At 44.5% G+C, this 25,343-nt stretch overlaps 1 protein-coding gene across 12 annotated transcripts in view; it reads left to right on the top strand.

Annotated features, from left to right (window-relative positions):
- Window positions 1-25,343, top strand: part of abi2a (abl-interactor 2a) — a 35,153-nt gene that overhangs the window by 1,038 nt on the left and 8,772 nt on the right. For 4 of the 12 annotated variants that reach the window (XM_029115793.2, XM_034288971.1, XM_029115796.2 and 1 more), the window contains exons 2-6: window positions 15,999-16,166; window positions 18,457-18,633; window positions 18,875-18,892; window positions 19,119-19,219; window positions 23,242-23,406. In XM_029115793.2, the coding sequence (XP_028971626.1) occupies window positions 15,999-16,166; window positions 18,457-18,633; window positions 18,875-18,892; window positions 19,119-19,219; window positions 23,242-23,406 (629 nt within the window). The remainder of the gene's footprint in view (window positions 1-15,998; window positions 16,167-18,456; window positions 18,634-18,874; window positions 18,893-19,118; window positions 19,220-23,241; window positions 23,407-25,343) is intronic. The other 8 variants (XM_034288972.1, XM_034288976.1, XM_029115797.2 and 5 more) reach the window with 3 other exon arrangements.

Below are 25,343 nucleotides of genomic sequence, written 5' to 3'. Positions count from 1 at the left end.
ACATTCAAGGGGCTTCTCCTCAACCTGGTTTGACTCTGAGCACAGGTTTCTGGCAACAACTGCAGTTATTCAAAGGAAAACTGGTTATTCAAAATCAAGAACCATAGAACCACCCTGATTTCGTTTTAAAGGGCAGTACTGTGACCAACAATGGCTTGCCACTCAACTGGGTCAGACTTTGAAACAACTGTTCCTTGCACCAAGTCACTGTGTGCAAGCATTTGGTGACACCTGTTCCTTCTATTCCCACAGAGAGTCTGACTAAAGACTGCTTTGTGTCACTGCTCTTTGAAACAGAGAGCTTTTATTTGTTGGCCTGTCTTCATCAGTTGTGGTTTTTAATTAAGGCTCCTGCACTGCACTAGATTTGGTATTGGCCTTAATGAAACTACAACTCCAGTCACATCTGAAATATTTTCACGGTGAAGAGTCCCAGCTTGCAAACAGATCATTGGTGTAGAAGACAAAGTGACATCCGATTTCAACCTATTGAAACAAAGCGAAGGTTGACCTCCTCGAATGACCTGTTGTGTACCTGAACCTTGTTTTTTGGTGCTTTGTGATTGGTGGTGATGTCTAAGACAGGATTACATTTCTGGAGGACATTTTAAAGTGGGTGACCAGAGTGTACCTTTAAAGCCCAGGTGGTTTGATTGTTCATTTCTCTGTCTCTCTTTAATTATTTGACTGCTCACTAAAGAAACGTTTCCATGAGCTCCCAAAAATAGACTGAAATGGGATCACAGCAGAGGTTGTTTCTCAGTTCACAAAGTTATTTAAAAAATCAAGTCCCATTTTGATGAATCACTCAGCGCTACTGGTTTGTTTAATACCTGAAAGTATTGTGCTGTCTGGAGCCCATTTACGTATCATTTAGCAAAGGGTCTTATCAACAAACAGGAGCAATTGGAGTTAAGTGCCTTTCCTCAAGGGCACAAAAAATATTTTTTTACCATGTCAACAGAAAGAGAAACTTCTTAAAGAACACCACTGCAAACTAATGGAAGCATAATTCTAGATTAAAATGTAGGCAAGGTGACAAAAGGCCAAAAATCCTCTGTGGCACACTGACATTCATGCTTTAATTTAGACTAACATGCTTTTAATCTTCAGGCAGGACTTTAATCTCTGTTTTAAAGGTAATACCCAGTTGTGCATTAAGAATAATCTAATATTGTATTAGTTATTCTTGTATTGCTCTACATAATAAGGTAAAAAGGAATTTGAATATACTGATATTGATCTCGGTCCTGGGGATTGGGTTGGTGGGGTGGGATCAGCCCGGTGGCGTGGGGTAGGCCCCGGGGTTTGCGTCGGCCTGGGGGGTGGGGTCGGTCCCGGGGATGGGGTCTGCCGGGTGGGTTGGGTCGGCCCCGGGGGTGGGGTTGGCCGGGTGGGTTGGGTCGGCCCTGGGGATGAGGTCGGTTGGGTGGGTGGGGTTGGCCAGGTGGGTTGGGTCGGCCCTGGGGAGGAGGTCGGGTGGGTTGGGTCGGCCCGGTGGGTTGGGTCGGCCCTGGGGATGAGGTCGGGTGGGTTGGGTCGGCCCGGTGGGTTGGGTCGGCCCTGGGGATGAGGTCGGTCGGGTGGGTGGGGTTGGCCAGGTGGGTTGGGTCGGCCCCGGGGATGAGGTCGGTCGGGTGGGTTGGGTGGGATCGGGGATTGGGTTTGGGAGCACAAGTACCACTGCTGCCCACTGTAGGTTCCCATCTGGCCTGGTCCTCAACCATAATCATTTTCCTGTCCAATAAAGCATAAGATGCATTAAGTCAGTACTTTCATAAGTCCTTCCTATAGCTCCAGTGGAACACCATTCAGTAACTGCTCACTACAGCGTGTAGTGAACCAGCTCTAGTCACCTCTGTGTAGTGAACCAGCTCTAGTCACCTCTGTGTAGTGAACCAGCTCTAGTCACCTCTGTGTAGTGAACCAGCTCTAGTCACCTCTGTGTAGTGAACCAGCTCCTGTTGAGCGGGGGTGGGGGGGGGGTCCTGTTGAGCTCAGTTGGTAGTGCGTTGTGCTTGCAACACCAAATGTTGTGGGTTTGATTCCCACAGGGACCAGGTCGTAAATGTATCGGAAATGAAGTGTGGTCAGGAAGTGTGGTCTCCTGCTTCCTGTTCTCTGATCCTGGTGATCTTGGTCCTGTCATGGCCATGTCTTGGGGCAGGTTTTCACAGTTATCAGACTGGATTACAGTATAGAAATACAGTGAATAGAACAGAACAGGACTGACTTGACTGTTAGATATTGATTACTGCAGCAGGATTGACCTGACTTAGATATTGATTATTGTAGCAGCCTGTTAGAGGCCCTGAGCAGGTCTTGGAGGGTTACTGAATTCCTCTCCCACATAGGCCTTAAGGTTTCTCGTCTCCAGTAAAGACCCCCTCCCTTAGCGCTAGTGTCCGGTCTGGTTGGGGACGGAGGTGGGGGATGTCCTAGAAAATAAATAAATAAATAAATAAAGGGGGGGCCCCTCTCTTCCAGCTCAACACCCCTCATCTGTTTTAGGTTTCATTCCACCAGAGACTCCTACGGGTAATGGAAAACGGGTTGAGTCATTTAGATACTGGGAATGGGGAAATAAGTGGAAAGAGATGGAGGGGGGAATGTGAGGGGTAAGGAGGATAGATATGGATGTGGGTTGAGTGGGGGGGGGGGGGGTGAGGTGTAGGGAGGATGGATGTGGGTTGAGTGGGGGGGGGGTGAGGTGTAGGGAGGATAAATATGGATTTGGGTTGAGTGGGGGGGGGGTGAGGTGTAGGGAGGATAGATGGACGTGGTGGTGGCATGGCATCGTTTAGGAGAGGGCATTGTTTAGGAAGGGGAGGCGTGGCATCTTTAAGGTAGTGGGGCTGGGCATCGTTTAGGAAGGGGGCAGGGCATCTTTTGGGGGGTTGTGTGTAGGTGTTGTGGTGGGGTGGGCATAGCATTGTTGAGGGGTGGGAGTGATGAGGAGGGGGGCTGGGCATGGTGAGTGTTGAAGAGGGGGCGTGAATCCCTTGGTGATTCTGGATCTTGGCTGGAGGGTTTGCCTGTGGATCTTGGCTGGAGGATTTGCCTGGCCCCTGGTTTGGAGCTGTAAACGTTTCTGTACACATCCCAAAACCTGTGTACGCTCTTGAAAGTCCAACGTCAAGCATTCAGTTTGAAAAAAGTAATGATAAGAAAATTTGTAAGTTAACACAGGAATTTTTAGTTCGAGGCGCAATAACTAGGTTGATAAGTAACGTTCTTCACCGCCAATGATAGCGTGTTCCTACCGCCCATTATATGATGACAAACCAAAGCTGAGCGGACATTAGTAGGGAACATTGTTCCATTTTGGACAAGACGTGTTTGGATCTAATCCCCTCAGGTGTTTCAGTGTGCCGCTTGGAAATGTCTTGATCTCAACCTTTAGTATTCAGTGGATGTCTGAGCCAAGGAAACACTCTGTTTTACGGTAGGTTTTCCTGTGAACTTAAATCAACCACTTGCTCATTCCTCCATTTTAGACTACACAATGCGCAAGATGGATGCCCTGCTTTTAAATGTTCTAACTGTGAGGCAGTATTTTCATATTTATGTGTATGTTAGCTAAAGTAGTGGACTACATAGGGCATAGTGTGTGTACTACATAGGGGATGGTGTGTGTACTACATAGGGGATGGTGTGTGTACTACATAGGGGATGGTGTGTGTACTACATAGGGGATGGTGTGTGAACTACATAGGGGATGGTGTGTGAACTACATAGGGGATGGTGTGTGAACTACATAGGGGATGGTGTGTGAACTACATAGGGGATGGTGTGTGAACTACATAGGGGATGGTGTGTGAACTACATAGGGGATGGTGTGTGTACTACATAGGGGATGGTGTGTGTACTACATAGGGGATGGTGTGTGTACTACATAGGGGATGGTGTGTGAACTGGGAGATATGCTTAATGTGTTTAGGGGTGATTAGAGAGTGAGTTGGCTGTTAATAACAGTCGTAGGTCTAACATGACAGCTGATCCAAGTAAGTGGTTCCTGATCTGCCTTCTCTGTGCTCACTCAGCCGAGGGTTAATAAATCCATGTTTGTCCTGTGCTTAAGGGTGTGTTCTCACACACAGTCCAGTCTGATGTTCGGCCCAATTATAGCTATAAGAGACGATCGCTCATTAGACATTTGTTTTGAAACAAAGGCCGGATTTTGACTGCCTGTGGAAAGGCAGCCATAATGCTTTGGTTTTATCTCTTCAAAGCTTTGGTCATTTATCACACACAGCTCATCTGTGGCACATGCTTTGACTTCAAATTACAAATCTTGAATTTAAGTGCGTGCGTGCGTGTGAACTGCAGCAAGAAGCCGCTGAATCAGCTCAAGGTAACCTCCTGCTATAATGTTACGCGGGGGAAGAAACACGCTCTCTGGCCGTTACGCTGGGGAAGAAACACGCTCTCTGGCCGTTACGCTGGGGAAGAGACACGCTCTCTGGCCGTTACGCGGGGGAAGAGACGCGCTCTCTGGCCGTTACGCGGGGGAAGAGACGCGCTCTCTGGCCGTTACGCGGGGGAAGAGACGCGCTCTCTGGCCGTTACGCGGGGGAAGAGACGCGCTCTCTGGCCGTTACGCGGGGGAAGAGACGCGCTCTCTGGCCGTTACGCGGGGGAAGAGACGCGCTCTCTGGCCGTTACGCGGGGGAAGAGACGCGCTCTCTGGCCGTTACGCGGGGGAAGAGACGCGCTCTCTGGCCGTTACGCGGGGGAAGAGACGCGCTCTCTGGCCGTTACGCGGGGGAAGAGACGCGCTCTCTGGCCGTTACGCGGGGGAAGAGACGCGCTCTCTGGCCGTTACGCGGGGGAAGAGACGCGCTCTCTGGCCGTTACGCGGGGGAAGAGACGCGCTCTCTGGCCGTTACGCGGGGGAAGAGACGCGCTCTCTGGCCGTTACGCGGGGGAAGAGACGCGCTCTCTGGCCGTTACGCGGGGGAAGAGACGCGCTCTCTGGCCGTTACGCGGGGGAATGAAGTAAAACTCTGTTGAGGTGTTTCTGCTTACGCTTGAACCCCGTTGAGGTATGCCTACCTACTCTAATTCAAAGCCCACATGCTGGTTCAGTCAGAAATGTTCTGTAGTTGTTCTAAAGCATTTTGAACCCACTCAGGATTGGCTTTCCGGTGGTGGCAGGTCTGCATTTACTCAGTGTGTACTTCTGTCTTGTCAGAGCTCTTTCTCTATTTGACTCGTCATTCTCACGCCTCTATACTCAGGGCCAGGATGTTTTATGGATGGAATTTCTGCTTTGACTGCTGATCCCCAAGCTAGTTTCCTATGCTGATGTCATCATTCAGATTCCACGGGGTATGGAATGGATAGATGGACAGTTCTGTTTACAGCATTACAATAGATCTAAACATCTAGTGTCAGTATGGTATATCTAGGTGCAGGTATATGTAGATGCAGGTATGTCTGGATGCAGGTATATCTATATGCAGATGTGTGTGGTATGATAAAGCTTTTACAATTTGGAGGTAGTCCACAGTCTTCTAGGGCTAATCTCTGAGGGTAGATGGTTGATTGCTGAGGACCACAGGAGATTTTGTTCACATGATTGTCTATATGACCTTCCACAGGAGAATTTGTCAGAACAGTGGGTGACTGGGGTGGGAGGGGTTAGCAGTGACATTGACTATCCAGTGACTGGGGTGGGAGGGGTTAGCAGTGACGTTGACTATCCAGTGACTGGGGTGGGAGGGGTTAGCAGTGACGTTAACTATCCCGTGACTGGGGTGGGAGGGGTTAGCAGTGACGTTGACTATCCAGTGACTGGGGTGGGAGGGGTTAGCAGTGACGTTGACTATCCAGTGACTGGGGTGGGAGGGGTTAGCAGTGACATTGACTATCTAGTGACTGGGGTGGGAGGGGTTAGCAGTGATGTTGACTATCCAGTGACTGGGGTGGGAGGGGTTAGTGGTGATGTTGACTATCCAGTGACTGGGGTGGGAGGGGTTAGTGGTGATGTTGACTATCTAGCCCTTGACTCCAGTAAGGCAGCCAGCAGCCAAATGGACATTCTGTGGAAAACGTCTGGTTTGGGTCCGCCCACTGCAGACCCAAACCACTTTTGACGTCTGGAACCAGTTCAACATCAACTGGGCCATGATTCTTTCAGCTTTTGTAACCTATATATCCACTGGTATCCCTTCTTGCTGACAACAAGGACAGCCAATTGAATTATGATCGACATTGCGATAATTGACTTGCAATTTAGAAGTTGCTTTTTCTTGGCGCAAAATAAATACAGTTTGAGGAGCGAGTTACCTGAGCCAACTAGTGAGGGGCAGTGGGATATTGCCCCACATGGTTATCAAGAGTGTCAGCTTCGACAGAGTGGTTATCAAGAGTGTCAGCTTCGACAGAGTGGTTATCAAGAGTGTCAGCTTCGACAGAGTGGTTATCAAGAGTGTCAGCTTCGACAGAGTGGTTATCAAGAGTGTCAGCTTCGACAGAGTGGTTATCAAGGGTGGTTATCAAGAGTGGTTATCAAGAGTGTCAGCTTCGACAGAGTGGTTATCAAGAGTGGTTATCAAGAGTGTCAGCTTCGACAGAGTGGTTATCAAGAGTGTCAGCTTCGACAGAGTGGTTATCAAGGGTGGTTATCAAGAGTGTCAGCTTCGACAGAGTGGTTATCAAGAGTGGTTATCAAGAGTGTCAGCTTCGACAGAGTGGTTATCAAGAGTGGTTATCAAGAGTGTCAGCTTCGACAGAGTGGTTATCAAGAGTGTCAGCTTCGACAGAGTGGTTATCAAGAGTGTCAGCTTCGACAGAGTGGTTATCAAGAGTGTCAGCTTCGACAGAGTGGTTATCAAGGGTGGTTATCAAGAGTGTCAGCTTCGACAGGGTGGTTATCAAGGGTGGTTATCAAGAGTGTCAGCTTCGACAGAGTGGTTATCAAGAGTGGTTATCAAGAGTGTCAGCTTCGACAGAGTGGTTATCAAGAGTGGTTATCAAGAGTGTCAGCTTCGACAGAGTGGTTATCAAGAGTGGTTATCAAGAGTGTCAGCTTCGACAGAGTGGTTATCAAGAGTGTCAGCTTCGACAGAGTGGTTATCAAGAGTGTCAGCTTCGACAGAGTGGTTATCAAGGGTGGTTATCAAGGGTGGTTATCAAGAGTGTCAGCTTCGACAGGGTGGTTATCAAGAGTGGTTATCAAGAGTGTCAGCTTCGACGGGGTGGTTATCAAGAGTGGTTATCAAGAGTGTCAGCTTCGACAGAGTGGTTATCAAGAGTGTCAGCTTCGACAGAGTGGTTATCAAGAGTGGTTATCAAGAGTGTCAGCTTCGACAGAGTGGTTATTAAGAGTGGTTATCAAGAGTGTCCGCTTCGACAGAGTGGTTATCAAGAGTGCCAGCTTCAAGGTGGGTGCCTTGATAAACAACATGTTTAAGGTTTTAAGTTGTTATTCATGGTTAGACATTAGATTTACACCAGGGTTGAGGTTTTCAGGGTCTCTCTCTGTATGTGTGCTTTATGATGCAGTCCATCTGTGATCTGATCCTATGCAGAGTGCCATGCTTGTGTACACACACACACACACACACACACAGCGTACCCTAGCAGTTCTGCTCCTTCCTCCCCCAGGCGAGGAAACGGACTCCAACTAGGTCACCCTTAATAGAGCCTCAGTGTTCTGGCAGAGAGAGATGGGGGGAGACGTGTGTTTGTGTGTGTGTGTGTGGGGGGGGGGGGCTACTGTAGTGGAACATTACGCTGTCAGTATTTATAATGGTTGTAATGGTCCTCAACCATTTTAGATTGTGCCTGACCTTTCCGGTGCTCCTAGACCATAATGGTTTGAAATGAGAAATCTAACCATATATTCAATGGATTCACTAAATGTTCATATTAAAGAGAGCCATGTTTTCCTGTGGAGGGGGGGGCTGGTCAGCAGATGGAGTTGTACTGTACTTCCTGTCTTCCTCCTATTGTGACTTTGTTTCCTGTATTAGGGAGCAGCTTTTGATGACATCATCAGGACATCTTTCCTTACTGAGCCCGCATGACATGTTAACGCTGATTCACTGGCCTTCAGGAGACTCATGAGGATGAGAAATATTGTGCTGTTTGGCTTGGGTCTCGTACTGTCTTATTAATGTTGTTGCTCCTGTCATGTTAAGAATTCAACCACTAAAGTTTATTTTGATTTATGTTACATCAAAATATTATGAGGCCTGTCTCCAAATGGAGCGGTGTTTCTGTGGTTTGAAAACGTAGGGTCATGTGAATATTTAGTTTTTGTAACATTGAAGGGAACATGTATTCGTCACAGTATGACACCAAGTCGGGTCAATTCAATTTAAATCCAGTTATGTCCAGTTAGGAAAAATAAGCAATTGTGAATCAATGTCACCTGTTTTGGTGCAAAAGTGACAACAGGAGCACTGAAGAGGCAATAGCAAGACAACCCCCCAAAAAAGAAATTATTTTGCAGGTGGTGGCCCCAGACAATTGCTCTCTCCTTATCCTTCCTGATTGATTCTTCTCTAGTTTTGCATTTTGCTAGTGTCCTTGTCACTACTGGTAGCATGAGGCGGTACCTACAGCCCATTCAGGTAACACAGGTAGTCCAGCTCCTCGAGAATGGCACATCCATACGTGCTGTCACAAGGTTTGCTGTGTCTCCCAGTACAGTCTCAAGGGCATGGAGGAGAAACCAGGAGACGGGTTGTTACACGAGTAGAGCTGGACAGGGCTGTATAAGGGCATCAACCCAGCTGCAGGACCGGTATCTGCTTCTTTGTGTGAGGATGAACTGGAGGAGCACTGCCAGAGCCCAAAAAATGACCTAAAGTGGACTACTGGTGTGCATGTTTCTGACCAAACTGTCAGAAACCGACTCCAAAAGAGTGGCATGACAGCCTGACGTCCTCTAGTGGGACCTGTGCTCACAGCCCAGCACCGTGCAGCTCAATTAGCATTCTCCAGAGAACACCAGAATTGGCAGGTCCGCCATTGGTGTCCCGTTCTCTTCACAGATGAAAGCAGGTTCACACCGAGCACATGGTGAACGTTATGCTGCCTGCAACATCATCCATCATGACTGGTTTGGCGGTGGGTCAGTGATGGTCTGGGGAAGCATATCTTTGGAGGGGTGCACAGACCTCCACGTGCTAGCCAACGGTATCCTGACTCCTGTTAGGTACCAGGATGAAAGGCCAGTCAATGATGCCATTGACTGGCCCACATGTTCCCCAGACCTGAATCGAGGATTGAGAACCTCTGGGACGTTATGTATCAGTGCATCCGAACACCGCCAAATAGCGCCACAGACTGTCCAGGACTACTGAGATTACATTGATGAAATTCATGCAAGTTGGAACAGTCAGTGATTTCCATTGTTTACTTTTATTTTTGAGTTTGACGTACACCCCTCAATCGGATGTTTATTTTGATTTCCATTGACTGTTATGTAATTTTGTTTCACGATGAATATAGAAATGTACAATAAAGACTTTGATCTGTAATATATTTCTATCATTGAGACCTGATGTGTGATTTAAGTGTTCCCTTCATTTTTTTGAGCGGTGTGTTTGGACTCATGGATATCTAAGCTAATCTCCAACCACGTTCATTGGTAACAGTAACCAATTTAAACAAATTACTACATTTTAACTTGGCAATCATTTGTGCTGTAAAAATGAGCGGATATGCAATTTCCTTATATGGAAAAAGTTAGTCTACCCCTCCCTTAACCATCACATAAAATGGTTAAAATTAGAATCGGGGCACCAAAACAGGCAGAAGTGATTTAGAAATGTAACTTGGCAGGATCCAGCCATCCATAAAGATTAGACACTGGTTTGGTTTTAACCATGTGGTAACACTTCATGCTAAGATCAAAAGACCTGTCCGAGAGCCTCAGAAGAGAGGCTGCTGATGCCCATGAGTCTAGGAGGATTTACAAAGCCATGGCCAAGAACCTCCAAGTACATAATTCCACTGTCTGCTGGATCATTTACACATTGAGAAATATCCTGACCACTGGAATAGGCCAGGTCGTCCCACCAAATTCAGCCCAAGAGCTGACCAGAAGATGCTCTTAGAAGAGCTCCAAAACACAAGCTAAGCTACAACAGAATGGCTCAAAAAAAGGGAATGGAGAGTTATTGAATGGACAAGTTGAAGCCCAGACCTCAATCCTATTGAAATTCTGTGGGGTGAATTGAAGCATGCCACACACACAAACATGAAGGTTGAAGCAGCTCTGTTAAGAGTAGTGGGCAAACATGCCGAAGAGGGCAACACCAGCTGCTGAACTTGGGGGTTTACTTGTTTTTTTCGCACTATGAAATTGCTTTGTTGATTTTTTTTTTTTTTATGAATAAATCATTGCAAAGTATAATTTCAAGTATAGTTATATGTTCATATAGGTAAAAACGACAACTTTCCAGGGGAAGTCCAGTACATTATTATGGCCTGAGCCAACCACTAAATGCACCTTATTTTAATATAACTAGCATAATCAGAAGGTTTTTGTTATGCTTGAGTTTGACAGTCTTGCATTCACAAATGCAATGATTCTTGCTTTTCAAGTGGCGTCAGCAGCAAATCGCATGTGACTAGTAGCCCCTCCCCCTCTAACTCTCCATTCACACCACCTGGTGAACAGTGGCCCCTCCCCTTCTGACACTGACACCACACCACAGTGGTCCCTCCCCTACTGATGTCGCGTAGCATTCTGCTCTGAATTTCTGTTGACTTTCTTATTGGCTAATAAGGTCTGCGTCTGATAGGTTGTCCCACCATTACTTCCTCAAATTTGACCAGGTAGAGGTTGTTGACTGCATCCACCCAGGCTTCTATTCCCCTACATGCTGCTGCCATTAAACTGCAGTGGCTGTGTCCTTGGGGCAGAGGCTTATTGATCCCCCTTGATTGGTTTCTGAGCTGAATGATACTTCCCTGATCTCTGCAGGCAGTATCCACCGCATCTGTCCCATTTTACTGATTGATATCCTGGGCCCAATTTCTATCCAATCAGCAAACATGTCCTGAGGACTGTCCCAGTTCCTGTCCAATCAACAGGACGAGCAGAAATGCAGCAGAATCCATTCTCACTCTCACTGTTGTAGGCAAATCATACCATTTATCACATGCCAAACAACAGAAGACCCTTCTGAGAACAACTAAGTGCCCTTAGAAGTGTTGGTATTCTGACCTCTGTGGGGTTGAAGGGTCTCTGCAAGTTGACGTGACATCGTCATGCTGACCAGCCACGTCTCTTAGCTGAATGAACTGAAGCTCTGTCTCTCGTGTGGAGCCTGACGGATGTGTCATTGGATGACATGAGACTTAACGGGTGTGTTGTTGTTCAAGGGTGGCCTGACTGAAATGACAAACGTGCAGAAAGTAAAGGGTTTTTCTGCACCCGTGTGCTGAGGTGCAGCTGTTTGCCTCCAGTGGGCTTCATGCCGTCACTGCCTGGGTCTGGTCTCAGCAGCCCTGCACATTACACTCTTCACTAGAGTAACACAGTAACAAACTGTTTTTTAAAGAAAGTCTACATTTTATGTGAGACTGAGGTGTAACTCGTGGACCCATTCCAATAACAGTCATTTGTAAATATTTTTTGTCTTTCATAGTGCATCCATTGGAAGCTGGAGCTCTGCCCTCTAACCTGTTTATTCTGAGTCCTGATTGGCTCCAGTGTTCTTGGTTGTAAATACATGTGAGCAGCGTAATGATTTGCATAGATTTGACTGTAAATAAAGCAATCCATCTGTTCAGCGTTAAGCCCTTATTAGGTGTGAATGGATAATCCATCCAGCACATTATCCTTCTCATTACCCAAAGCTGAGGCTGATTGATAGACCTGGGATGAAAGTATGAGGGGGGGTGAGAGGAGGGGGGGCGGGGTGAGGGAAGGGGGTGGAATGAGAGGAAGGAGGGGGCAGAGGGAAGGAAGAGACTTGGAGATACAGAGGGATGACCCCAATACAGCCTGGTAAGGGAAGGGACCTTCCATCCCCCAGGATTCCACTGACCAGAAGGTAGAAGGGAGGACTTTACACTTCCAGGTCATCCCTCGTGGGAGCTGGTAGGGGTCACAGTTAATACTACCCAAGCGTTGATCCCCCACAGCCAGAAGGTCACAAGTAGCCTCAGGTTAAAGGTCAGCCAGGCAGCACACTGCTCATCTCTCCCCTGTGATTCATACCACGGATTTCTGCTGCTGTGAAATGCAAAGCATTTATTTAGTTTTGGTCCCCTAAAGTGGGAGGGACTATGTATAAAATCACCTGTCTTTCATTCCTGGGTTATGGATGTCCTCAAAATAACAAAACATTAACTTTTACTTTCATTTTAAGTGTCTCAATACTTCTGGATTGCTGAATTTGTTGAGGAATGAGGATAGATGGTTGGAATATCAAGAGACACAGCAGTGAAGTGATCTGTGGAGGAGGGTTTGGAACAGATGAATGGAGGTCTATTGACACTTCTATATTTATACTGTGATGGTGTGGTGTTCCTGTATGTGGGCAGAGGTGTTGTCTTAAACGCCTGAGTTTCTATGTATTTTCTGCTGGTGGTGTTACATATATTATCCCGGCTAATTGATTTCATTCTGGACTAAATCTTTAAAATAATAAAATTGTTATATATACAAATTTTTCTGCGCATCTACAGGCACCACACACCATGCTAATTTTGTGTGACACTTTGTATAGTTGTGCTCATGAGTCTGCATATCCTGGCAGAAATGGTACAATTTTGGCATTGATTTCGAAAATATGACTGATCATGCAAAAAAACTATTGTATTTTAGGACAGTGATCATATGAAGTCATTTATTATCACATAGTTGGTTGGCTCCTTTTTTAATCATAATGATAACCGAAATCACCAAATGGCCCTTATCAAAAGTTTACGTACCCTTGAATATTTGTCACACAGGAGAAAATGCCAATTAAAGGTGCATTTCCCACATCTGTGGCTTTTTAAAATGCAATTAGTGTCTGTGTATAAATAGTCAATGAGTTTGTTGGCTCTCACGTGCACTGAGCAGGCTAGATACTGAGCCATGGGGAGCAGAAAAAAACTGTCAAAAGACCTGCGAAACAAGTGAATGGAACTTTATAAAGATGGAAAATGATATAAAAAGATATCCAAAGCCTTGCAAATGCCAGTCAGTACTGTTTAATCACTTAAGAATTGGAAAATTCTGGGATCTCTTGATACCAAGCCAAGGTCAGGTGGACCAAGAAAGAGTTCTGCCAAACCTGCCAGAAGAATTGTTCGGGATACAAAGAAAAACCCACAGGTAACCTTGGTAGAAATACAGGCTGCTCTGGAAAAAGACTGTGTGGTTGTTTCAAGGAGCACAATATGACGATACTTGAACAAAAATGAGCTGCATGGTCGAGGTTCCAGAAAGAAGCCTTTACAGTGCCTGACAACCTAAACTGCCTCTGCCAAATTAAGCAGTTGTTAAGTGTAGTTTATTAGACAAATATTTCTACATAATTATAGTCTGTCCCTTTTGATGTTAAAACAAACTGCAGTTCTGTGATTTTCATGCTGCTATCATAGTTGTACTGATGTGAGGGAGTTGTTTTGTCAAGGGGTTGATAAAAAATATTGTTAAGGAATTGCAACCATTTTCATGTGCAGTCCCTTTACTTCAGGGGCTCAAATGTAATTGGACAAATTAACGCAGTCATGAATCATTTTTTATTCTTTGTCAAATCCTTTACAGGCAATGACTGCTTTTGAAGTCTGGAACACATGGACATCACCAAACACTGTTTCCTCCTTTGGCATGCTTTGCCAGTCCTTTACTGCAGCTGTCTTCGGTTGTTTGTTCTTGGGTCTTTCTGCCTTGAGTTGTCTTTAGCAAGTGAAATACATGCACGATTGAGTTGAAGGTGATTTACTCGGCCATTGCAGCATATTCCACTTTTTTGCTTTGAACATTTCCTGGGTTGCTTTCACAGTATGTTTTGGGTCATTGTTCATCTGTAAAGTGAAGTGCCATCCAATCAATTTGGCTGAATCTGAGCAGACAATATATCCCTAAACACTTGAGAATTCATCGGGTTGCTTCTGTCTTCTGTCACATCATCAATAAACACTAGTGACCCTGTGCCTTTGGAAGCCTAATGGCTTTTCTATTCTTGAGGCTTATGAACGGTTTGCACCATGTGGTGGTGAAGCCCCTGAATTTGCTCTTGTCAAGTCTTCTCTTGATGGTAGACTTGGATAATGATATGACTACCTCCTGGAGAGTCTTCTTCACTTGGCTGGATGTTGTGAAGGAGTTTTTCCTTACCATGGAAAGGATCCTACAATCATCCACCACTGTTGTCTTCCGTGGACGTCCAGGCCTTTTTGTGTTGCAGGGCTCACCAGTGTGTTTTTCTCTCAGAATGTACCAAACTGTTGATTTGGCTTCTCCTAATGTTCCTGCTATCTCTCTGATGGATGTTTTTTCAGCCTAAGGATGGCCGGTTTCACTTGCATTGAGAGCTCATTCAACCGCATGTTGTGGGTTCACAGCAACAGTTTCCAAATACGAATGCCACAACTGGAATCAACTCCAGACCTTTTACCTGCTCAACTGCTCATGAAAAAATGAAGAATAGCCCACACCTGTCCAAGAAACAGCTTTTGAGTCAATTGTCCAATAAATGTTGGTCTCTTGAAAAGAGGGGTTACATATTAAAGAGCTGTAATTCCTAAACCCTTCTTCCAAAATAGCGGCGAATCCCCTCAAATTAAAGCTGAGACACGGCACTTTAAGCCCATATTCATTATTTAACTGTAATTTGCATATATTTTGGTAAAGAGCCAAAATAACAAAACTTGGGTCAGTGTCCAATTATTTCCGAGCCTAACTGTAAATACTCTAGGGTTGTCACGGTTTAGTGACTCTATCAACTACAGATTGACAGGCAGCTTATTTCAATGCTGCAGGAATGTTTTGGGACCCTTCCTAAAACTGAGCCTCAACACAATCCTGTCTTGGAGCTTTATGGACAATTTATTGGACCTCATTGCTTGTTTTATTCCCCTGACATTCTTTGTCAACTGTGTGACCTTTACATAGACTGGTGTTTCTTTCCAAATAATGCCCATTCATTTGGATTTAACATACAACTTTAGTCAAGTTGTAGAAAAAAACTCAAGGATGATCAGTGGAAACCGAATGCATAAGATAGAGAAGATACCCTGTATAGACAGAAGATAACTGTCTATAGATAAAGATACTGTCTATAGATTGAGTGTGTCTGGCATGTTCAGTACAGTGGGTGGGATGGATCCCAGGGGCAGCTGTCTCTGGTGCTTTGTCCCCAGAGAGACAGAGTAGAGGTGGGGTTACGCTAGCGGGATCAGGGGAAGTGCTGTGTCAGGACCCAAAATTCCTGCCTCCAGCCTGACACCGACTGACTCCCATTCATCCACTGATTCATCCACTGTTGCCTGTATCTGAATAGTTAATGATGCTACTATTGGGAGCACAAAGATTGAACCGGCCGTGTTGTGACGCATCCAAGAATGAATTGATGATATTCTGCGGGCAGCACCGTAGCAGGGCTGAATAGATATTCATCTCCTCATGAAGACCTTCTGGTCTGGGAACATTCAGTCAAACCCCAGAAGCGAGTGAGTTGCTTAGATGGCTGTGTTGTTTTTAATGAATATACATTCTGTTTAGTCTGTGTGAAGTACATGTTCAACGCCTCAACTGGGTGATTCATTTCCCTCTCAGTGGATCTAGTCTGAATCAGTGCCAAGCAGATTAATGGATCACTTCCACATAGATGATTAATCAGTCAGGTGACATTTCCACTCTCCAGCATTCTGAAAAGAGAATCTAACACCACCGTTTACCCCTTTCTCTCTCTTTGACTGTTGTATAGGTCTTTATCCTCTCTGCCTCGCTGTCGCTCTTCCTGAGGTAAAATTTCTGTTGAATCTTTCTGTACAGGTGAACAGTATGGTAAACAACCGTATCTTTCTCTCCCTAGTCCCAAGATAAGCACAGAGCCCTAGAAGAGACTAAGAACTACACCACCCAGTCCCTGGCTAGCGTGGCCTACCTGATCAACACCTTGGCTAACAATGTCCTTCAGATGCTGGACATCCAGGCCTCTCAGCTCTGCCGCATGGAGTCCTCCATCAATCACATCTCCCAGGTACCACACACACACACATTAACACACACACACACATACATTTCTAAGAGGTACGGATATTTGTCTGTTGTTTTTGATGAATACATATTAACGTTTTAATTAGTTTTAAGAGTATATTTTGCTTAAATGAAACTTACTCTTTAATTTTTGGTGTGAAATCAGGTTAATAAGTAACAATAAAAAAGTTTTCTGAGTCTTTCCTAGTCTTTACAAATATTTGTTTAGATGTTTATATTGACTAATGACTTTCAAATGATTTTATGTTAATCTCTGGAATATCAGTGAATAAATGTGTTCAATGATATTTCTAATTGTCTTTCTACTAAACATTTGTATATTTTGCTATACAGTCAAATGGAGGAACCCAGGTTTGTCTCATCGATAACCCATTGTTTACCGTAGGAACGACCATTGTTTACCGTAGGAACGACCATTGTTTACTGTAGGAACACCCATTGTTTACCGTAGGAACACCCATTGTTTACCGTAGGAACACCCATTGTTTACCGTAGGAACACCCATTGTTTACCGTAGGAACGACCATGAAGGGTGACGACGTCTTTGAAATGTTGGAAAACCCCATCTTCTTACATTTTGTTTTTACATTACATTGAAGCTGGCTATATGATAAATAATTCGGTAAATCACTAAGAATATCCCACTGTGAAGTTAGGCATATATCGTTTATGAAATATTAAGCCAAATACTGCCCGTAGCCAGATAGATGGTCTGTGGCGTGGCGTAGCGCAGCAAGCTGGATAGCGGTCGCATGAGTTCGTGCTAGTAAATCCATTGGCAGTGGCCCTCAGATTGGAAGTTGCCTTGCACTGAAAACAATGCAAAACCTGTTTTTCAGCCTAAACAAAGTTAGCTTATCTTCCAACTTTAAGTGAATGTGCTATGATAAAAATGCATAAGGAAATGTCCAGCTTGCCGATTTTCTAACTAAAATTAGAATATAGCCATGCTTGATCAGGCATAGGCTATTTGTCCTGTCCCCTCCGTAAAACACGTTCAGTTTCCCCCCCAAACAAATCACTGGCTTGTTTGGGTCTTTAAATTGCACAATTGAAGATGTCTTTTTTCACCACTAATTTCAAATGATAGGTAATGCAAGTCCTTGGCTTCATCGATATTAGCAAGCGCAAAGCAGCCAATTTCAATGCTGGAGACCTGCGCGCATTCAGTTTGGCTTCGTAGCTTAAAATAAGTGGTAACCGTGATTTCTTTTTTTCTTTTTTTAACTGCATCTAAAAATGAACTCCAGAAGACAGGCTTCCATTTGCCCATATGTAGAACATAGAATTAAATGAAAATATAATATTTTAAGCCATGTAACGTGGCACTGAAATGAATGCGGCGGGACGGAAGCGCAACATTAGAACGTTACGACGCGTCTTCTTCCAGTTATCTTATTGAGTGTTGGCCATCTAAATGTAATGATACTGTCCCAAGCAGCAAGGGCTTTTATGACCCATGGCTGTGAAACTGACTCTGCTATATACCCTGAAGGCACATACACAGTCAGGAACATTCTGGACACTACAGATGAAGCACTGTGCCTTTTGTTTGAGGATTCCTGTCTGTGCGAATTGTGCAGTAACCATGAATAATAACAGCAGATGAGTGTGAAGACGAGCTCTGTTTTTAGAAGGAGAATCAGTGGCAAGCCCTCGTCGATGAAGGGGGGACTGTATGTTGCTTAGCGACACAGCTGCCAACTTAAGACTCTGACACAGTGAGAAGATATCAGGAAAAACTCATCTTGTATTTCCTCTCCTAGTTAGCTTAGCGAATCGTGTTAAGAGGAGAACAGGAGAGAAGACACAGGGGGACGAAGGAAAAGAGGAGAGCGAGTAGTGGGGAGAGAGTAGTGGGGAGAGAGTAGAGTAGAGGAGAGCAGCTTTTTTTATTCTGACATCTCTCCCCTCTTGGCCCGCTCCATTCTCTCTCTCCAGTTTCTCTCTCCTGTTCTGGTCTCGACACATTTTGGTAAGCTAACAACATCACCCCCTTTGAGCTGCACACAGCTGTAGGTCCTGTCAGGTTTGGACTAACATTTACTCTGTGACTTTCTTTTGAAAAAGGGTTGGTCCTCTCTTCTGGCGCGGGTGTTTAGACCAGGCAAAAGTAGCAGGGCCTGTCTGAGTTATGGTGTCTGGGACAAACACATGAATGTATTAGCCCCCATCTCCCCTCACTGTCTGTCTCTCTTGCTTACTCTGTCTCCCACTCTCTCTCTCCCTTTCTCCTGCGCTGCCCCCCCACCCACCCACCCACCCACCCCCAGACAGTGGACATCCACAAGGAGAAGGTGGCAAGGAGAGAGATCGGAATTCTGACAACCAATAAGAACACATCTCGCACCCACAAAATCGTTGCTCCGGCCAATCCAGAGAGGCCAGTCCGTTACATCCGTAAATCCATCGACTACAACGTGCTGGATGACATCGGTCACGGAGTCAAGGTAGGCTGAGCCGCACGCCGCGCCTCCAACGCTGGCTGTCATGAACTGCACGCCAAAAGCTTTTCTCACGGTTGGACGGTGAAGTAATAAATCTGTCTGCATATCTTGGCGACAACACCGTTTAGCTGTGGTTGTCCCTCTATACTGGTGGTTTGAGTCTTCTACTTCACTAACCCCTCACTACCCCCCCTCCTTTTTTCCTCTCTTTCTCTTCTGCTGTTGCCTTCGTTCAATGTTTTAGTGGTTGCTAAGGTTTAAGGTAAGGATGCTCTCCTCATTTTTCTCACCGGCAGCAAGGTGTGTTGACTCTAATACGACCCCTGTATGACTCATACGACGCCGTCGACTCCTTTATGACTTCCCAAAGACTCCCGTTCAGCTCTTGTGCGACTCGAGTACGACAATCCTGTATGACTCCCAAAAGATGATTCTAAACTGTAATGAGACACATATGTTACTCCCGCATAACTCTTCTCTCCTCACAGATCAGTAGTCAGAATATGAAGATGGGTGCCGGTCTACCTCGGACCACCCCCCCGACCCAGAAACCCCCCAGTCCCCCTATACCAATGAAGGGCACCATTGGGTAAGTGACTTGTCTGTCTCCGTGAGGCTGGCGCTGACTGAACTGCTCCCTGTATTTCTCGGTCAGATTTCGGTATGTCTGTTGGGGGAGAATATTGGTATTGGCCAATAGCAGTTCATGGAATTTGTTGTCATGGAAGGTTCTTGTCATGAACTGATAAATACACCATGACAGTGACATGGCATCCATTCTTCGAGTTGGTCCAACTGTGTGTGTGTGTGTGTGTGTGTGTGTGGCGCTCTGGGCTACATCTGTGTCTTGGGAGGAACGATGTTCTTCTGGCAGCTGACTGTGTTATGTCACCTCAGCCCTCGTGTCAAATTTAGGTGGTTAATGTCAGATGATGTATGTAGAGACGCTTTCTGGCGTGTTGCTGTAGGAGCCACCGAAAGGTCATCTCGCACACACGCACTTTTTGTTGCTGTTATCTAGTATTACCACACCAGAACTAAAGACAGTCTACAGGAGCTGTTATCTAGTATTACCACACCAGAGCTAAAGACAGTTTACAGGAGCTGTTATCTAGTATTACCACACCAGAACTAAAGACAGTTTACAGGAGCTGTTATCTAGTATTACCACACCAGAGCTAAAGACAGTTTACAGGAGCTGTTATCTAGTATTACCACACCAGAACTAAAGACAGTCTACAGGAGCTGTTATCTAGTATTACCACACCAGAACTAAAGACAGTTTACAGGAGCTGTTATCTAGTATTACCACACCAGAACTAAAGACAGTTTACAGGAGCTGTTATCTAGTATTACCACACCAGAACTAAAGACAGTCTACAGGAGCTGTTATCTAGTATTACCACACCAGAGCTAAAGACAGTTTACAGGAGCTGTTATCTAGTATTACCACACCAGAACTAAAGACAGTTTACAGGAGCTGTTATCTAGTATTACCACACCAGAACTAAAGACAGTCTACAGGAGCTGTTATCTAGTATTACCACACCAGAGCTAAAGACAGTTTACAGGAGCTGTTATCTAGTATTACCACACCAGAGCTAAAGACAGTCTACAGGAGCTGTTATCTAGTATTACCACACCAGAGCTAAAGACAGTTTACAGGAGCTGTTATCTAGTATTACCACACCAGAGCTAAAGACAGTCTACAGGAGCTGTTATCTAGTATTACCACACCAGAGCTAAAGACAGTCTACAGGAGCTGTTATCTAGTATTACCACACCAGAGCTAAAGACAGTTTACAGGAGCTGTTATCTAGTATTACCACACCAGAGCTAAAGACAGTTTACAGGAGCTGTTATCTAGTATTACCACACCAGAGCTAAAGACAGTTTACAGGAGCTGTTATCTAGTATTACCACACCAGAGCTAAAGACAGTCTACAGGAGCTGTTATCTAGTATTACCACACCAGAGCTAAAGACAGTTTACAGGAGCTGTTATCTAGTATTACCACACCAGAGCTAAAGACAGTTTACAGGAGCTGTTATCTAGTATTACCACACCAGAGCTAAAGACAGTTTACAGGAGCTGTTATCTAGTATTACCACACCAGAGCTAAAGACAGTCTACAGGAGCTGTTATCTAGTATTACCACACCAGAGCTAAAGACAGTTTACAGGAGCTGTTATCTAGTATTACCACACCAGAGCTAAAGACAGTTTACAGGAGCTGTTATCTAGTATTACCATACCAGAGCTAAAGACAGTTTACAGGAGCTGTTATCTAGTATTACCACACCAGAGCTAAAGACAGTTTACAGGAGCTGTTATCTGAGAGACTTTCATTCTCTCTTGGTATGTCTAGCTTTATCAGTTCTGTCTTCAAAAATCATAAGAATAAATCTTATGCTTCAATTCAGAATCTTCAGTTCCTATTCTTTCCACTCGATTCAGCAATACACAACTGAACCATGGTGACTGCTTCTGAAAACCCTTCTCTTCAAGCCCCTGTGGGTGTTGGCACTCTTAAATGGAGAGAACCGCTTGTTTAGCCAGGGGTCACAGGCAAACACCCAGCGTGAAACAGAGAAAATGAGTTGTTAACGGGTCTTTGCAGTATTAAATGGAGGACGGCCAGAAGATGCATTTAGCCCATGGAGACAGACAACCGGCCAATAGCTGCTGCCCAGATGGACGCCAATTCTTTCCAAAGCTGCTTCCCTCTGGTCCAGCTGGTATGAACACTGTCTTCACTGGCCTGCTTTCAACTGGACTGTCAGGAGTAGGAGTGGAGTCAGTTCTGGGTAACATGCTAATAAGAGTCAGGCCTTTATTCAATGGTTAACGTGCTAATAAGAGTCAGGCCTTTATTCAATGGTTAACGTGCTAATAAGAGTCAGGCCTTTATTCAATGGTTAACGTGCTAATTAGAGTCAGGCCTTTATCCAATGGTTGACGTGCTAATAAGAGTCAGGCCTTTATTCAATGGTTGACGTGCTAATAAGAGTCAGGCCTTTATTCAATGGTTGACGTGCTAATAAGAGTCAGGCCTTTATTCAATGGTTGACGTGCTAATAAGAGTCAGGCCTTTATTCAATGGTTAACGTGCTAATTAGAGTCAGGCCTTTATCCAATGGTTAACGTGCAAATAAGAGTCAGGCCTTTATTCAATGGTTAACGTGCTAATTAGAGTCAGGCCTTTATCCAATGGTTAACGTGCAAATAAGAGTCAGGCCTTTATCTAATGGCTAGAACCTGCCTTGTCATTTCTGTCACTGTGGACGACCAACTTGGGTGAAACAGATCTTAGTGTTTTTTAAGTGTACGTTTTTTAACTTCTCTATGTGGATAGACAGGATGAGTCCTGCTTCTGTGTTTGTGTATATTAAGTGCTACGAAGGAGGTGGAGATATTTTTGGGGTTCAAATGTCTATACCTACTGGTGGCTGATTCCTGGTCATTGTTTTGTTAAATTTACTAGGGATGCGGCGATTGGCGGATAAAAAAAATGATTGGCGGATATTTATACACCTGCTGATGCTGATATTTATCACTTTCTGTACCTGTGTACCCTGGACATTTCATTGTTTTGCTTTTATTGATGCTTCTTATTTCAACAAATGCAAATTCAGTCACCCAAAATGTATTTTTCTATGTATTTTCATGACAAAAGACTCACAAAAATCACATTCTCTTTCTGTAAGTGTTGTACATTATACAATATTCAGATTCAAATGTAGTAAATTAGGTATTAGAAATAGAAAAGAAATAACTAAAACATGACTTCTATTGGACAAAAGCACAATCAGTCTGAAATAATCTGCAATATTTAAAACATTCAGCCGATACAGACTGCTGGTCAATATCACGCTGCATTCCAAATACCAACCAAGGATTTGTCCTCAGGATTTAACTATGGCTGCATATCAGCATTATCACAAAGTCCTGATCAGCAGATCAGTAACTAATCATTTTAAAGGGAGAGCCTGGGTCTGCGTTTTGATGACCCTGCAGGTGGTTTTGTGGTTCAGAGGTTTATTAAGAAGCACGGAGGGTAAAATACATATGCAAATGTTTTGCATGTCATCATTTATAAATAAATACTATAAATCATGACATCATGATACTACTGTCATAAAACAAGACTCTTGTTTTCATCACTTTGATATGAAAGTGTTCAAAATTGCCCAAAACGAAATTATACTATGATCGAAATAAGGTACAATGTGGATTGTATTTATCAACAATTAGTATTTTTGTATATTTATGTCTGGTAATATTAATTACATGACAAACAATGTTTTGATAATAATCGAGTTGATATTGCTGTCATCTCAGTCGTTCCAGTAGTTTCTGCGGGGAGTATTAAGCTTTCAGACATAATGCAAACTGATCCAGGATAATGGCCATACATTTCCAATCCACACTACTTTTATTTTACTTTGTGCTCTCCGCCCCCCCCCAACCCCCCCACCTCCCCCCCCCAACCCCCCCACCTCCCCACCTCGTCTCACTCACAGAGAAATGGACCAGTCAATTCAGAGTTTCAATGAAATCACATTTCTTCTTCTAACTGTGTAATCTTGAGGTATTTACATTGTGCGTCCAGGCGCCACTCCCCCTACAGGACACTGGAGCCAGTGCGACCCCCTGTGATTCCTAACGACTATGTCCCCAGTCCCACACGAAACCAGGCCCCGCCCAACTTCAACACCATCCAGCAACAGAGTCCTGTACGCACCGCCTCAGTTCACCCACGGACACGCACCTACAGGTACCCTCCGTTGACCTTTGACCTTATAGTGTCCAGCTTTCACTTCTCAGTCGTTATCATGAGTAATGAATCTACAGTCAGGTGATAATGTATCAACAATCAATCTATAATGAATCTATAATGAATCTATAATGAATCAACAATGAATCAACAATCAATAATGAATCAATAATGTATCAACAATCAGTCTATAATGAATCAATAATGAATCTATAAAAATCAATAATGAATCAACAATCAATAATGAATCAATAATGAATCAATAATGAATCAATAATGAATCAATAATGAATCAATAATGAATCTACAATCAATCTCTAATGAATGTTCAACGATAAGTCTGCAATCAATAATGAATCCACAATCAATCTCTAATGAATGTTCAACGATAAGTCTGCAATCAATAATGAATCCACAATCAATCTATAATGAATGTTCAACGATAAGTCTGCAATCAATAATAAATCCACAATCAACTGATATTGACTCTACAATCATTCGATGCATCATCAGTCAAATCATAAGGGATGTGCAATCAATGCAAAAACATCCTACAATCAGTCCACAGTGAATCTACAGTGAATCTACAGAGAATCCACAATTAATCCACATTCTATCTCTTACCTTTTTTCAACTTGCAGCTTTTCATAGCAGCACCAGTAAAATGACCGTACCCTGATATTAGTGTTGGTAGGGTTGTCTGTCCATCATGCCCTTACTCTCTCCTCATCCCCCTTTTCCTTATGTTTTTGTTTACTTTTATCAGTTCATTCTGCTCTGATTGCTTGGGTGTTATAGTTTACAGCTTCAGGTTTTGCTGTTACATTCTCTCTCTTTGCAGTAGAACTCATGCTCTCTAATTCACATGTCCATCCCTCAGCAGGAAGCTGCATCCTCACAGCATTTACTAACACATTGTCTTTTTACTATTTTTCACCCTCTTCTACGCTAATGTTTCCAGTACCCCCTCTGGGGCAGTTGTTGGAGAAGGCTTTATTCTCATCTCCTGTTCTTTTGATGAGGTGGATTGAAGGAAAGAGCGGTTGAATTTCAGCATGAAAATTGTAACCACACTGAACAAAATTATAAACGCAACACTTTTTTGTTTTTGCCCCCATTTATCATGAGCTGAACTCAAAGATCTAAGACTTTCTCTATGTACACAAAAAGCCTATTTCTCTCAAATATTGTTCACCAATCTGTCTAAATCTGTGTTAGTGAGCACTTCTCCTTTGCTGAGATAATCCATCCACCTCACAGGTGTGGCATATCTCTATTGGGGGGTCTGAAAACCAGTCAGTATCTGGTGTGACCACCATTTGCCTCACGCAGTGCAACACATCTCCCTCGCATAGAGTTGATCAGGTTATTGATTGTGGCCTGTGGAATGTTGGTCCACTCCTCTTCAATGGCTGTGCGAAGTTGCTGGATATTTGCAAGACCTGGAACACTCTGTCATGTACGCCGATCCAGAGCATCCCAAACATGCTCAATGGGTGACATGTCCGGTGAGTATGCTGGCCATGAAAGAACTGGGATGTTTTCAGCTTCCAGGAATTGTGTACAGATCCTTGCAACATGGGGCCGTGCATTATCATGCTGCAACATGAGGTGATGGTCGTGGATGAATGGCACAACAATGGGCCTCAGGATCTCGTCACGGTATCTCTGTGCATTCAAAATGCCATCAATAAAATGCACCTGTGTTCATTGTCCATAACACACGCCTGCCCATACCATAACCCCACCGCCACCATGGGCCATTCGATCCACAAAGTTGACATCAGCAAACCGACGCCATACCGTGAAAACCATGATTCATCCGTGAAGAGAACACCTCTGAAGTGCCAGGCGCCACTGAATGTGAGCATTTCCCCCCTCAAGTTGGTTACGATGACGAACTGCAGTCAGGTTGAGACCCCGATGAGGATGACAAG

This window comes from Esox lucius, chromosome 20 (genome assembly GCF_011004845.1).
Source record: "Esox lucius isolate fEsoLuc1 chromosome 20, fEsoLuc1.pri, whole genome shotgun sequence".
Taxonomy (NCBI): domain Eukaryota; kingdom Metazoa; phylum Chordata; class Actinopteri; order Esociformes; family Esocidae; genus Esox; species Esox lucius.
Note: the sequence above shows the minus strand (reverse complement) of the source record. Positions and strands in the feature narration are given on the sequence as shown.